The sequence below is a fragment of the Hippoglossus hippoglossus genome, chromosome 13, assembly GCF_009819705.1.
Source record: "Hippoglossus hippoglossus isolate fHipHip1 chromosome 13, fHipHip1.pri, whole genome shotgun sequence".
NCBI lineage: Eukaryota > Metazoa > Chordata > Actinopteri > Pleuronectiformes > Pleuronectidae > Hippoglossus > Hippoglossus hippoglossus.
In genome coordinates, this window is record NC_047163.1 from 5,658,431 (window position 1) to 5,674,167 (window position 15,737).

Below are 15,737 nucleotides of genomic sequence, written 5' to 3' on the forward strand. Positions count from 1 at the left end.
TGCTGTGTGGTATCCCACTGTTCCCCCAGCCGTCCCTGTCACTGCCCTCTGCAGACAGACGCCACTCCTGAAGCAGGCAGTTTTCCCCCCCCGCTGGCAGCTCTCCCAGAGCCTGTGGAAGTCATCCTCCGCCCCGCCAACCCCTTTCATTCCCTCGGAGCCCCTTTCTGCCAAAGGGCCTGTTTGGCTCATGCTCTGGCTCAGATAAACAACAAAGAATTAGTCCAGAGATGCTTTCACAAGACACCTGGTACCGCGCTCTTGTTTTCGGTCTGTGGACTGTCTCACATCCTCGGACAGAATTTACATTTGATCTGCTGTGGATTTCGAGTGATATTTATTAATGAACACGGGAACTGCTGAGTTTATCCATTCAGATTTGACAAATGTTTGACCGATCTCGCTGTTTCTTCTCCGTAGGTGACTGCGACGGACGCAGACGGCGGCTCCTTCGGCTCCATTACCTACTCCCTGGGCTCTGGCATTAGCAGCGCTGTTCCCTCTCAGTTCACCATTGGCAAGGAGACGGGCCAGATCTGCACTAGTGCCTCACTGGACAGAGATCAAGGGCCGGCCAGCTTCGACTTTACTGTTACGGCAGTGGACGGGGTGAGCCACCACGTTTTGAAATCATGCTTAATGTGAATCTATTGAGCCATGGAGTAATCCTATAAAACCAGCAGCCGTACCTTTCGGACTGACAAGAGAGCAGAGGCACGGCCAACTGTGCAGAAAAACTTTGATTTGAGCAGCCGTGTAGAAAATAAAAGCTCTCAGCGGCAGGCTCACTCCACAGTCAGTGTAGCATCCTGTTCACATTATGCCAGATAATACTTAGAAAATAAAAAGGTTAAAAATGAAATAAAGTTACTGCGGTCATGTTAAAGCAATCAGAGAACGGAGAAATGCCTCAACTGTCAGGCAGTAATATTTTAACAAGTTGGACTGCCGCCTCCCTCGTTTTTTGCCACCTGGTCCAAATGAAAAGCCTGCACTGTATTTTCTACAAATGAAAAGCCCATGAAACCGATTGTTTGGTTGAGCCGAGCCCTCTCGCCCTCCACGGGTCATGACATATGGCTCTTTCCCGAGGGAAACTATCAATCTGTATCCCTCCACGAACCTGCTGGGACTATATTTTAGAGGGTACGCTATACATTGAATTTTAACAGGGTTTACCGCTGGTTTTTACAGGCGCCATTAATGTGGCCTAAATCCTGCTTTCAGGTGTGCGTGTGTTTTTTTTGTCCGTGATTTAGTGTGAAAGTATAACAAAAGAGCTTTTTGTTTCCTCTGCAGGGTGGACTGAGTTCAGTAGCATATGTGAAGGTAGATCTGGTCGACATTAATGATAACAGGCCCGCGTTCTACCCAGTGAGCTACGCTGTTAGCTTGAGCACGCAGAGCGCCCCGGGGACATCTGTTGTCAGAGTGACGGCCTATGACCCCGACTCGGGGGAGAACGGCAGAATTACATACAAGACCGTGCCCGGAGGGGCCTCCCCATTCTTTACTCTCAACAAAGACACAGGTTCGTACTTTTCCTCTTCCTGACTACACTTTAATGTACTTTTTAAGACTTAAGTGATTGATTTTGTTATGTCCCTGTGACGGCAAGTGGCCGGAGGTACTATGTTACAGCATTATCCCTCCATATCCATCCTTTTTATTTTTGTGAACATGATATTTCAAGAACGCCTTGAGGACATTTCTTCAAATTTGATAAAAACATTCAGTTTGACTCAAGGATGACCTGATTCGAATTTGGAGGTCACAGGTAAAGGTCAGAGTGACCTCACAAAACTCTTTTTTACCTTGTGAACACGTGATCTTTAGAACGCCTCGAGAGAATCAATTCTAATTTGGCACAAATGTTCACTTACACTCGTAGATTAATTGATTAGATTTTGGTAGTCAAAGGCCTCACAAGTCATGTTTTTGGTTTCTTGACCATAATATCTCAAATCTGCTTCGAGGGTATATCTTCACATTTTTCACTGAAACTGAAACAAATGTTTGTAAACTATAACTGTACTTGTTGGCTTCATCCTGAAATTGTAAAAATGTTTCTTTGGACCCATTTGCAGGTGTGATCTCGCTGTCTCGCTCTGTCTACGGGAAGGCCAACTCTGTCATTCCCATGGTGGTCTCTGCTCAGGATGGCGGTGGTCTGGTTGCCCTCGTCAATGCCAGAGTCAACATTAGCGTTGCGGCGGGGCTGGTGGCGCCTCCTGTGTTTGAAAAGACCCAGTACTACTTCACCGTGTCTGAGGACGTCCTGCGTGGAAAAGTCGTGGGCATCGTCCAGGCCAGCAGCAAGACAGGTGGGGACGGAAGACATATCTACACTCTCATCTCCGTCTCACTCACTCGCTCACTCACCACGTTTGTGTCCCTCAGCCCATATTGAACAGTTCACTAAACATTTATCATTCACACTGGATCTTTTCTGCTCCCTGTACCACTTGAACAAATAGGCGTTGAGCCACTACACACACCTAACTCTGAAATAACATCAATCAAAAAAAATTCCATCTCACAACTGTGTTTATGTAATCGTTTTCTGAATTTTGAGAGCTATTACTGTCGGGAAAATTGAAAAATTACATCTTTGCAGTGTACTCTGACTCTGCTGCTTTTAGTGCAGCCTCCTGGGATGTGGTGACATGTCTCTGGTTTGTGTCTTTTCAGGCTCCTCTAAAGATATCTCCTACACCATCAGCTCTGGGGACCCTGCGGGTTACTTCACGGTGGATCCAGACACTGGGGCCTTGAGGACGAGTCTGTCCCTGGATCACGAAGCCCAGTCAACCCTTGATTTAGAGGTGCAGGCCCGCAGTGGAAACCCCCCTGCCTTCGGCCAAACCCGTGTCCACATTACCATCGTAGACATCAACGATAACCCGCCGGTTTTTATGCCCTCATCTTCGGAGTCGCTGCTGCTGCCGGAGCACACAGAAATGGGCACGGTGATGTATCGGGTCCAAGCTGAGGACAGAGACTCAGGAGTCAATGGACATCTCACCTTCGACCTTTCTTCTCCAAGTGTAAATCAGAGGATCTTCAGCATAGATCGCAGCAGTGGAGAGATCCGATTGGTCGGGAGCCTCAACTATGAAAGCAACCCTCGTTACGACCTCCAGGTGATTGCCAAGGACAATGGCGTACCCCAGCTCAGCGCCACCTTCATGCTTGTGGTTCACGTCCAGGCAGAGAATGATCAGGGACCTGTGTTTGATACCCTTACCTACCGGGTGGAATTAAAGGAGGGCACCCCGATAAACACACGCTTCCTGCAAGTCAGAGCCCTGAACAGAGAGACCCCTGGCTCGGGCCACTTCAGTCCCCTGGCGTATCACCTGCGTCCAGATGGAGACGCTGCAGGGTTTGGCATCGCGGCGGACACTGGCTGGCTGTTCGTGAAGAGCGCCCTCGACAGAGAAGTCAAGGACATGTATCTCCTGACAGTGCTGGCGAGTGCAGGTCACGGGCAGTTAAAGAAGACGGGCAGTGCCACCGTGCGGATATCGGTCACCGACGAGAATGACAACTCTCCCAGGCTCACTCAGGAGAGGGTCTTCATGGCCGTGAGAGAAAACCTGCCTGCGGGAACAGGCTTCGGTCACGCGTCGGCCACAGACCGAGACAGTGGCCCCAACGGACGCCTCAGCTACCGCTTCCTGCACCCGGACCGCCACTTCCAAATAAACTCCAACACAGGTTAATTGGAAATGTCATGTTTTTACAGTCTCGACTGGTTTATTGGAATGAAAGTGTTGAAATGTTAATGTGTAGTGTTGAGGATTGCTTCATTAGGCAACCAAAGAAACTGTGTGCATTCATGCAGAACCCTATATACACCAAGATGTGGAGGGGAGAGCTGACTGGCTGATGATAGTGTCGTGCTGTAATAAAGCTGCTGTCGACAGAAGAGCCTGCACAGGAGGAGAAGGGCAGCACAGCTAATAACATTTGTTGAATTGTGGATCTCCTCCTGATTATGTGAAATACCTGGAACATTTCTCACTGAAAATGGTCATGTCATTTATTTTTTGGAAGATTGAGCCAAAATGAACTAAAACTCATTTCTTCCTTCATGAGCTCAAAGATTCTTTGCCCCTCAATTTGAAAACCAATCATGATTTCACACCAAATACTTGTTATTCTTTGTCATCGAGAATTGAAATTACATGTGGACATTTTTAATTGGTGTTTAGTCAACCCAGTGAGTCCTCACTACGGTTGCCTCTTCCCTATTATCATAAATTAGTCAGATGATGGTGACAGCAGCACTGAGCATCCTGCTGGGCTCTAATTGGCCTGCTGAGCCTGTTAGTCTGTGGGTGGAGACTCCAACTCTGATTTGTGATCAGTTTCTGGCTGAGTTGTGAGTCTCCACAGCGTCTGCCAAACTTCCAGAGCTCCTCTATTTGTGTGTGAGAGAGTGTACGTACACATGTGCACGAACATCTGCGCTCTGTGCGTGTCTGCTACTTGTGTGTCACTGATCAAAGCCTGCAGGCTCATAAGTCTCTCATCATTATTCCAGTGCTCTGGACTTGTGCCTCTGCATGAAATTCCTCTCATCCACCTCTTCCTCTCCCCAGGTGAGATCAGCACAAGGACGACTCTGGACAGGGAGCAGCAGTCGAGCTACCAGCTGGTGGTGGTGGTGCAGGACGGGGGTTCGCCCCCTCGTAGCGCCACAGGCACGGCCTTCATCACCGTCCTGGACGACAACGACAACGACCCCACTTTTACCCACAGCCAGTCGGGGAAAAACCTCATCATGCAGGTGATGGCACGAGACCTGAAAAGCAAACGTGCCGAAATGGAAAAACATCTCTCACGTCTAAAGTTATAACCTTTATTTCTTTTAATCATCAGGTGACAGAAGGTCAGTCCTCTGGGGGTTTACTGGGCACGTTGCAAGCAAAAGACCCTGATGAAGGAGAGAATGGCACCGTGTTCTACTCTTTGTCAGGTACAGTTTCATCCATGCTCAATAATTATTGATTTATTATATGTATGTGAATAAGCTACATGTAATGGTTTAAAGATGTGGCAGAAGTCTGATTTTCTTTTTTAGATTTGTTTTGTTTTTTAAAGTTTACTTGTACTAGTTGCAGTGTAAAGTATTTTAACCGTGTATTCATGCATTTAAATCCTTGGTTGCTTTGATTAGAAACAAGTCTAAAAAAAGACCTGCTGAATAGACGCTACAACTGACTTGTCTGGGTTTATGTATTCAGGCCTCACACACACTTCATCTCCAGTGAAACTTTGGACTCTGTGTCTCCCCCCCAGGTCCCAGAGCTGAACGTTTCTCTTTAAACCCAAACACTGGCGAGCTGCGTTCATCATCTCCTCTGAGCCACTCGGAGCGAGCCGAGTACGCGCTGACGGTGACAGCCACTGACAGAGGACTGCCCCCTCGCAGCACCTCCTGCTCCCTCGCCATTCAGGTCAGACTTCCACTGGAGCCCGGCCAGCACAAACACCCTCAACCGCTCACTTATTTAATATCAAAGAATAGACTCCGGAGGCCGAGAGGATCCGTGTCTCCAGGCCCCTCCGACTGGCTGCAGACTCATATCAGCCTCACTCCTGACAAGCTCTCCCTCCCATCCCCTCCCTCTTCTTCCCCTGTGAATTTTCAAAAGGGAAATTTCTATCTGAAATGGAAAAGTGGGTCTGAATCAAATACTCCCAGCTGGCTCGTGATGGGGCCCAGCTGTAGACCGCTCTGATCAAGGTCACATTCACTGACTTCAACACTTTTTTTACACGGTAGCCATTTTTGCAAAGAGCACTGGGGCTATATACTTATGTAGCATTGAAGGTAATTTGGTTCATATTTAATGTAGACCAGAAAATGGACATAATGGAAGAACGCTGGAAGGGAACTCGGATTTATAGGCTCCCAAGAAAACAGCGTTGCCATATAAACAGCTCTTGTGAGTGCCAGTTCAGTTTCCATTCTAACAATAAAAAAAAAAAATGAAAGTCCTAATTATTAGTTAATGGGATTAAACAGTGCTGTGTGGTTTTTGCCCACTGACGCATTTCCTTCAATCATCTTTTCAGAGTGATTTATTAAATCCATCGTTGATAGGATGGGACGATAGCAATTTACGCTCTGGAAACGCTCCTTTTCCATCTAATGTGGAACCAATTTACAGCGTGTCATGTACGATTTCACAACAAACACTGTGTATTTATTGAGTGCCTACTCATTGTGGGAACTGTGCTGTAGGATGCAAAAACGCTAGACTATCCAGATCAGCCCTTCAGCTTACTAAACACTGTCAGTAACGCTGCTGCAAATTTGATCAACAAAGCCTCTCCATATTCCCCCCCTCTTCCCTTTTATGGCCGCTTAAATTTTTCCCCCATCTTAAAAGAAAAGAACTTTTATTAAAACAACGTGTCACTTGTTATTATGGCGCTCTTTTCATAGAAAGGAGAGAAGTAATGATGTTGTCGTCTTTGAAGACACTCGAACTGGCCATCAAAAGAAGTGTAAAGCTATACGCAGAACAGGAATTCACCCCAGTGCTAAATTCAGCCCCTCTCACCATAGTGCTCCTCTGATTGTGTTACTTTTATCATCCTTATTATTTTTCCTGGCAGCCGTCTGAGTTTCAGATTAAGTGTGATTAATGTTAGCAAGCGTGTTACTCAAGTCTATAAAAACCTCTTGTAACTGGTTTCACTTATTCCCAGTGAACGCGTACAGAACAAGAAGTTGGAAAAGCACAAAGTCTGGTTTTGCTTTGCCCCTAAAATCCATGAAATATTTTCATCTTTGTTTTTTTAAAATTCGAACTGAAATTGCCACCAGGCATCTCAACAAACTATTAGAGTCACAGACATCTTCTTTTGTCCTCAAATACACATGCAGTGTTTTTTTGTTTTCTTTCACCGCAGGTTCTCAGCATCAACAGACAAGCTTCCAACACCAATTCACTTTCCTTATCGTTCAACTCTGTGGAGGAAGCCAAGCCCGGCTCTGTCATTGGCTCAGTCCGCCTCCGTGACAGAGAAAGCTCAGAGGAAGGCGAGGTGACCTACACAGTGGTCGGGGGCACTGACCGAGATGGAACCTTCGTTGTCGACCGTCTTACCGGGGACGTTTATCTGGCTCGCGCCCTCGACTATGAACGAGACGCGCACTACACCCTGCACATTGAGGTGGATGACTTCTCTCACGACCCTCCCAGCAGCACCCTCGTCCACCTGGACATTGACGTAGAGGACAGCAATGACCACACCCCTGAGTTCCCTGAAGACCCAATCACCATCGTCATCTCTGAGAGTATGGAGGCCGGCTCTTCTGTTTATACTTTCCAGGCCGTAGACAAGGACGGCAGTGGCCCCAACAGTGAGGTGAGGTACTCCATTCTCCAGCAGTGGCCAGCCACCCCTGGCCTTCTACACCTCGACCCGTCGTCCGGGGTTCTCTCCTTGAGCCAGGAGCTTGACCATGAGGTCACCTCCAACCTGATCCTGGTTATAAAGGCGACAGACTCCGCCCTCGATGTCAGCCAGAGGCGCTGGGGCTCTGTCACGGCGAGGGTGTACGTAACGGATGAGAACGACAATCTACCAGTGTTCAGCTCGCCGACGGCCGTCAGTGTGATGGAGGACCAGCCGGTGGGCTTTGTGGTTTTGTATGTCATGGCCAGAGATGCAGACCAAGGGGAGAATGGTCGGGTGACCTACAGCATCGAGTCAGGCAACACTGGAGGAACGTTCAACCTCAACCCGAACACTGGTAAGTCTGGGCCAATGCTGGAGGTAGTTTCTGCTGTATACTGACTCAACAGTCGACCGGTTTTCATGTCACTCATGGCGAAACATTGGTGTTTGCTTTGTGAACTACAAATACTATATATGTTGTTGAAATTACATAATCTGGTAGGCATGTGCAGGGGTTAGCACTGTTGCAACACAGCAACAAGATTCCCTGTTTGAATCTCGGCTTGGTCTGGGTCCTTCTGTGTGGAGTTTGCGTGGGTTTTCTCTGGGTCCTCCCACAGTCCAAAGACATGCAGATTGGGAGTTATGGTTAATTGGAGACTTTGTCTGTAGGTGTGAATGTGGGAATGAATATCTGGAAATATTGGCCCGAATGTCAGCTGAGATTCAGCTCCCTCTGTGACTCTCTAAGGATAAGTCAAATGGGTGGATGGATAATTTGGGATTTTATAGAATTATCATATTCTCTCTTATGAAAGCATTATTAAAGTCATATATGAGAGAACTATTTGGATGTGTAAGGTTCCCTTTTCAAAGTTTATTCATATGCACAAAGTTTCATTTTGAAATGTCAATGAAAAATACACATTAGATATCAACATGTGTATCACTGTCAACAGCAGCAGATCTCAATCTGTGTATTTCCAGTACCTGACCTTAGTATTATTGTGGCATGCTTGTTCAAGTACTTGAAATAATTGAAATACTATAAAGTTTAGTTGAGAGAGAAAAACTGCATCAGTTCAGATCCCTGTGGGTCTTTCCATTGGCTTTTTATGCAGTTATGCCACCTCTGAAGTCAACTTTACATCACATGTGTACTCCCCTTTCCATGTGACCCCCCCAACCCCCACTACAAGCACCAAGCCTCCCCCTCCATAAACACTCACAAACATTTACAATACTCTGCTTACTTCTAAGTGCAGCACAACTCTTGCTTCACCTCTCATGACTTATTTCTCTCAGTTGGAGACCAGACAGACAGAGCGGCCTGCCAAATATTAAAGACCCACCAAGACACACACATACATGTGCAAGCACACGCATGCACACACAGCCCATCATCTGTTATTGTGGATCTATTCCCATGAAAGACCAAAGAGCCTCCTGCTCCGGCTTCTGGGAACCATTAGAGAGGGGATCGGTTACGCGTGTTTATGTGTACGCACGTGTGTCTGTGTGTAGGCACGCACATGTGTGTGTGTGTGTGTGTGTGTGTGCTCGCATGATACCCAGTCACTTACTCAGCACTGACCTTGGGCTATTTGGTCCTGTGGGCTTTGTTGTGGTGTTTGAGACACGTGTCGGCGATGGCTCCGCCTTCGCCTTCAAGTCGCCAACCGGTGTGCCCCCTGGAGCTGCTTGGGGATGGAAACATTCAGGGGCTGTCATGCATGTCACTTCTGGTTCAGCCCCGTGTGTGCACTCATCTTGAAGTGTTTTCATGCACACTGGTTATTTGTTAGAATCATGACAGAGTTAATCCTCTGAGCACCTGGTTTGCTTCTGTTTTGGGGTCAGCGACCAGAGACCTGGGACCATCTCCACTCACTCTGTTTTCATTTCTGTGGCACCACAGTTAACCACAACAGAGAGAACCATCCAGCTATTATTAGGAGTCTATAATGTCACGGAGGGAGACATATTCTCATCACTCATTGTCAGGGGGGGAGGTCATTAATTTCACTTTCTGTGCGAAGGGAGGGTGGACGGGTGATCGCCTCTCTGCAAAAGGCGTTCAGGGATTAACACATTAAATGTTGTTTAAAAGAATCAAACCTCTGCATGTAGGACGAGAAAGATGTGTTTGTTGTCTGAGCAACCTCAGCTAACCCTGATACTACAATCCAAAGTGTTGGCGCCACAGACCACATAGGCTTAAGATGCTGGAATTGAAAACATCCAAAAAATAAAAACCTTCCTCTGTTTCCCACTGCTGTTTTGTCCTGCCCATGTGTTATCAGTGACCAGGGATAGGACAGGATCAGAGGACTCAAAGTTGGTGCAAATATTCCAGCCTGTAACTCTGACCAGATTAAAAGCTCGGGGGCAAATTATCTCAATCCAAGCAAAATACAAAGCAAAAAACATACACACACAGAAGAAGAAAAAAAAAGTTAAAAACCAAAACAGCCCTGGCCGACTCTTTCTTTAACAGTTGCAGCCCATTTTAAAGCATGAAATTGAAATTGAATCAATGCAAGTTCTACCCTCTTCGGGCAGGATAATGAAAAGGCAAGGGTGCCCCTAATTTCTACAGAGCACGGCAGGCCTGGCCGTTGCGTGTCTAGAGCGTGTGTTTACTGCTCTGCTCTCGACGGCTGCGGCATTCTCCAATGGAAAATCTCGTAAACTGTGGCCAGACCGTCGGCCTGTTAGAGCAGTGGTGGTGGTGGTAGCACTCAGGTAGGCAAAACTGTGTGTGTGTGGAGCAGATTAACTCTGATTTGGCCCTCACACGGCAACTTTTCACACTCGCTTTTTATACCACTCGACTACACACAAGTGTGGAAAGTGGTGTGTTTTATTGCCTTTGATAGCATGCCTTTATACCGTAGCTGTCGTGTGTAACTGCCTCTGGGAAAGAGGCTGTAATAAAGAACACCCAACCACAATCGCACACACAGGCACACACACACACACGCACACAGGAAATCGCTCCTCACGTTTCACCCCCGATTCTTCTCTCCGCAGGCTCTCTGTCGATCTTTAAACCTCTGGACCGTGAGGAGCAAGACGTCTTTAACCTTACAATAATCGCCGAGGATCATGGGATGCCGCAGCATCACCGCAACAGCCAGCTGCTGTGCGTCCATGTGATCGATGTGAATGACGAGGTGCCTTGGTTTCAGGAGAGCCAGTACGAAGCCCAGATCTCTGAAAACCAGCCTCGAGGAACTAGTGTGTTGACGGTTTCCGCTTCTGATCTGGACCAAGGTGAGAAATAAACAACTTTTACTCTCGTAGTTACTCCAGCTTTGGTTCATGTTGGCCTTTTTTTTTAACCAACACTTGGCAACGACTTGGTTATTTGCTGCTCAAAACAAGGTTTGGTTGAAACAAAAAGGTTTTAGGGATATAACTTACTTCTAACCCTTGTTTCAATGTCACTTAAATGACTGTATTTGAACAGGTCCTAACTACATGTTGAAACCCAATCATAGAAATGCTGATTATACAGCGTGTATAGTTACATGTAACCGAGACATCTGAAAAAAAAAAAACTTTCATCCAAATTTAGCCTGATCTTCTGAACCACAAATTACCTGAATCATGTTCTGTTGGCTCCAAATGATGTTGCTAAGTGGTCTTACCCTTTTAGGCCCGATCGTACGTGTGGTTGGATTAAGTGTCAAGAGATACCGAGCTGTGCTGCTTCAGCAATTACTTAAACGCCTGCAATTACCCTCCGCCTTCATATGCTAACGTCTGTAACGTGTTCACATTACAGACGTTAGCAGTTGTTTTTAATTGAGGACTACACAGGAGAATGGGGGGGAGGGGGCTGCGGAGAGGGAGCATTCCCCCGGAGTTAGTCAGAAGCACATAAAACAGAAGGATTATAAAGTTTTGCTCCAAAAGCGATTAGTGAGGCAAAACAGGTGAGGTTGCCAGACTGCTCTGTGCTAGCACGCAATCTGGCATTCAGACACCTGAGGGTGGGCCGGCAGAGCCAAGCGCTGACACGGGTAAACTAATGACAAACAAACAATTAACTATTCATGCTATTAGCGAGAGACATGTAAATATTATCCAAAGGCTTGATCTTGTCAAGTGTAAATTAAATTTTTGAGCTTTGGTAATTAATTGATTTGATTTCCTTACAGTTAATATGTTTGGAAATAAACTACAGTCACTTTGTGTGTTTTGCTGTAGGAACCAATGGGAAGGTGACATATGGTGGTATCTCAGTGGACGTCTTCCACATCAACCCAGTGACGGGCGTCATAACAACCACGGGGCCGCTGGACCGGGAGGTCCAAGAATACTACACTGTGACAGGTACTGCTTATGACTTTAAAATACATACTATAGTTGCATATCACAATTATTGATTATTATTATCGTAATTAATTTTGTGTTCTTTGTTCTGTTTTGTCAGTTTATGCAAAAGACGGAGGCCTCTTACCCAACTATGCTAAAGCGACAGTGAGGATCAGAGTGCTCGATGAGAATGACAACGTCCCTGTGTTTGGACGTCTCTACTACAGCATAGAGTTGCCTGAAAACCTGGAAGCTTTGCCTCTGTTCACCCTCAGAGCCACTGATCAAGATGCAGGAGACAGTGGGGAGATAAAGTACAGAATTACAGGTGAGAATTTGTTTTAGATGCGCTCGCAGCTTAAATTCTACAATTTAACATTTGTATAACTCAGGAACTAAATGAATGGTTGCTTCCCTTGCAGCTGGAGACCCATCTGGAGACTTCCACTTGGACGGGCGATCAGGAGTGCTGTCCACTTTGAGGCCTCTGGATCGGGAGAGGATGGCAAGTCACACCCTCACAGTCACAGCTCAGGACCAGGGTCACCCTCCCCTCAGCAGCACCACCACCGTGGAGGTTACTGTGCTTGACATCAACGACCACAGCCCCCAGTTTCAGAGCAGCAGCTACACTGCAGACGTTTCAGAAGACGTTTCCATTGGCTCCCTGGTCCTTGAGGTGAAAGCCATTGACCTGGACCAGGGCTCAAACAGCCAGGTGATGTACTTTCTGAGCCGTGGCTCCCAGAGTATGTTCATTATCGATGAGAACACAGGCCGCATTATCACAGCAGCGCCGCTGGACAGAGAGAGAACCGCTTCTTACACCTTCGAGGTGTGTGCCACTGACTCTTCCCCAGCGAACCCACGCAACTCCACTGCTCAAGTGACCGTCTACATTCAAGACGTGAACGACAACGCTCCCTTTTTCATTCAGGACCCGCTCATTGTGAACATCTCCGCCATTAGTGTGTCTAGCCGGCGAGTGCTGGCCACCATGAGGGCGGAGGACAAGGACTTTGGGGCAAACGGCTCTGTTTTTTATCGTTTTGCCAACCCTGTGAGGGGCTTTGCCATCAACTCGCTGACAGGAGACATCCAGGCCACGGAGAAGCTGCAAACTCTGACCCAAAGCCAAAGGACTCTGATCGTTCAGGCCATGGACCAAGGCAACCCGGCTCAATCCTCCCTCGGAGTGGTTATCATATATATACGGGAGCAGAGCTACAGAGGGATTCGTTTCTCCCGCACAGCTCGAGATGTCAGTCTGCAAGAGAACGCAGCCAAAGGTTTGCATGATGTTGGACAATTTCCACCTTTTACCTCTTTTTTTTAAATTAAAAAGTGGAGTTAAAATGTTTGAACATGTTTTTAACTTTGCAGGCACAGTAGTAACACAGACTCAGGCCAAGTACCCTGATGGCTCCCAAACTGGCATCAGCTACAGTATTTTCAGTGGAAACAGGAAGCAGTCTTTTGGAATTAACGCCATCACCGGTAAGTGCTGAGACAGCAGCACCGACGACAACATGATGTACTCTACATGCACAGTGACTCATTGTTATTTTTGTGAATTAGGTGAAATATGGGTTGAGAAATCTGAAGTCCTAGACTATGAGGAGACCCCGAAACTCCGCCTTGTGGTGAAAGCTGAGACGGCATCCTCCAGCTCCTACATGGCTGTCAACTTAATCCTGCAGGACGTCAACGACAACTTGCCACGCTTCCAACTCCAGAACTACGTAGCCTACATCAGAGAGGCACAGGGATACGATTTCCCCATTATCCAGGTGCAGTAGCCAGCCCCCCCACACGTTTATTATGCTTGGCTGTGTGAAGTTGTCGAACAGAAAGCACTCAAGCCTCAGAAAACCTGGACAGTTTCAGTGGAGTAGAGAAATGACCTCATTCATTTGACATGGTTCTCAGTGTCTCGGCTGAATATATGAAAACCTTTTTTGTCCTGAAGCCAGATCCATATAGACCTTTATGTGAACTCTCGACTTCCATGTCCAATTTTACTCACTAGTTAATCACTACTGTTGAATACGTCTATATTATTAACGTGGGCTGCTATTTTCTTCAGGTTGCAGCGGACGACCTGGATCAGGGTCAGAACGGTCAGGTGACCTACTCCATCAGGTCGTCGACCATGAGCGGCTTGTTTAAGATCGACCCACTGACCGGAAGCATCACCACAGCAGCCATTATGGACCGAGAGATCTGGACGCAGACAAAGTGAGTTTGATATTATTTTCATGTGGTTCTCCTCAGCTTACTATTAATATTTATATCAATTGTCTCTCTGTTGGACTAGATGTTTCCATGTTTGCCCTCTCTGCTCTGAAAATCCTTTCAGTTATAGAAAAAAGACAAATTAAGAGAGAAATTATCAATGAGTTTATCATGTTATCAAACTTATATAAAAAACATATTTCCCCTTAAGCTTGTTTTGTTTGATTTAGTATTTTCAAATCTGATTATTTATTATTATTTTTAATAGAAACAATGAATCTTATATATGTATATATCTTCTAATGCTCATTCTAAAACAAAAAACAGGCGGATCTTGGTGGGGGGTGGAACAGTATGCAGCCATATGTTATTCATAAAGTCACAGACACTGACACAGATTTTGTGGCACTAGGCTTGTTGTTACGGCAACAGACCGGGGATCCCCGCGGCTGGCTGGCTCTGCCACTCTCACTGTGATCATCATCGACCTCAACGACAACAGTCCCATGATTCCTCTGCATCGAGAGATCCATGTGCCCGAGGGTAAGTCGGCTTCGCGGGGAAGTTAGTCCAGCGATCTTATCGGGAAGCCTCACGTCACCGTCCCCGGCAGCTCGCGCAGCGCGGCTCAGTGAGAAAAGTCTGACCCTATTATGAAACAAGTTATTGCCAAGTTCCTCTGTTCATTTCCTGTCTATTAGATCAAGGCTTTTCCAGAACAGGATATTTTTTTTAAAACAGAAAAAAAGAGTCTCTACAACTTCAATATTTGTTCTTCCTCTCCTGTCTTCCCACTTTATTCTCACACATACAGACACGCTGATTGGCACAGTCATCACCACGGTGACAGGGAACGACGTGGACTCGGGGCCAGCCCTCTCCTACACACTACACCTGGATACAAGCAGCCAAGGCCTGTTTGGAATCCATCGTTACGGAGGAGGAGTATCGCTGACTGGCCCTCTGGACTACGAGGAGCGGACATGGTACACGCTGACCATCCGCTCATCCGACTCCAGACATCAGAGCGAGGCCAACCTCACCGTGCTGGTGGATGATGTGAACGATAACGCCCCCACCTTTACTCAAGACTTGTATCAGGTGCGGCTACATTCACACATCTGTCTGTAGAGCACTGGCATATTTGTTTAATTGCATCTGTAATGGATATAAATATGTCTCTGTTGTGTTTTTATCAACAGGTGACCGTATCAGAGCACCTCCCAGCAGGCAGTGCCGTCATCACGGTAACAGCCACTGACCGTGATTCTGGGGAGAACGGGAAGATTACCTACAGGGTCATGTCATCAACTAGGGGCGCCTTCTACATTGACCCAAACAATGGTGAGATTACTGTCTGCACATTTATGGTTGTTTATAGTCTTTTTCTGACCAGAGGTCCCTGTAATCATGGGTTATTCCCTAAAGCTCTACTTATATGCACATTTGGGAGTTTGGACATATTTGCAAAATCCATTTCAAAAAAAATATTTAATCATTTTGTTCATTAAAAGTCATCGAAAACCCGATTTCCTGTTATTTGCCTCAGATGTTTTGCTTGAGATAGCATCTGAAATAAGTGTGTTATAAAAGAGGACTCTTTCTTCGCCTCAGGTTATTCTGTCTCCTATTCTCAAGTGGAATTCCTTTGCCTCGAATAATATTCCCTTTTAAACAGAACATGCTCGAACCTGTTTGGTAATAAAGTTAATTTAACAGCTAATCACCCTGTGTATTGACTGGCTTTGCTAATTAAC

General features: G+C 46.5%; 1 protein-coding gene across 1 annotated transcript in view; it reads left to right on the top strand.

Moving 5' to 3' along the window:
* The window catches only part of LOC117772910 (protocadherin-16-like), an 81,749-nt gene that overhangs the window by 61,406 nt on the left and 4,606 nt on the right, over positions 1-15,737 (top strand). Inside the window, exons 3-20 of the mRNA XM_034604488.1 lie at positions 421-609; positions 1,300-1,531; positions 2,088-2,324; positions 2,692-3,720; positions 4,608-4,795; positions 4,888-4,984; positions 5,308-5,465; positions 6,931-7,777; positions 10,456-10,698; positions 11,638-11,763; positions 11,864-12,073; positions 12,168-13,034; positions 13,129-13,242; positions 13,324-13,535; positions 13,832-13,983; positions 14,393-14,523; positions 14,795-15,081; positions 15,183-15,324. Coding sequence (XP_034460379.1) covers positions 421-609; positions 1,300-1,531; positions 2,088-2,324; positions 2,692-3,720; positions 4,608-4,795; positions 4,888-4,984; positions 5,308-5,465; positions 6,931-7,777; positions 10,456-10,698; positions 11,638-11,763; positions 11,864-12,073; positions 12,168-13,034; positions 13,129-13,242; positions 13,324-13,535; positions 13,832-13,983; positions 14,393-14,523; positions 14,795-15,081; positions 15,183-15,324 — 5,461 coding nt within the window. The remainder of the gene's footprint in view (positions 1-420; positions 610-1,299; positions 1,532-2,087; positions 2,325-2,691; positions 3,721-4,607; positions 4,796-4,887; positions 4,985-5,307; positions 5,466-6,930; positions 7,778-10,455; positions 10,699-11,637; positions 11,764-11,863; positions 12,074-12,167; positions 13,035-13,128; positions 13,243-13,323; positions 13,536-13,831; positions 13,984-14,392; positions 14,524-14,794; positions 15,082-15,182; positions 15,325-15,737) is intronic.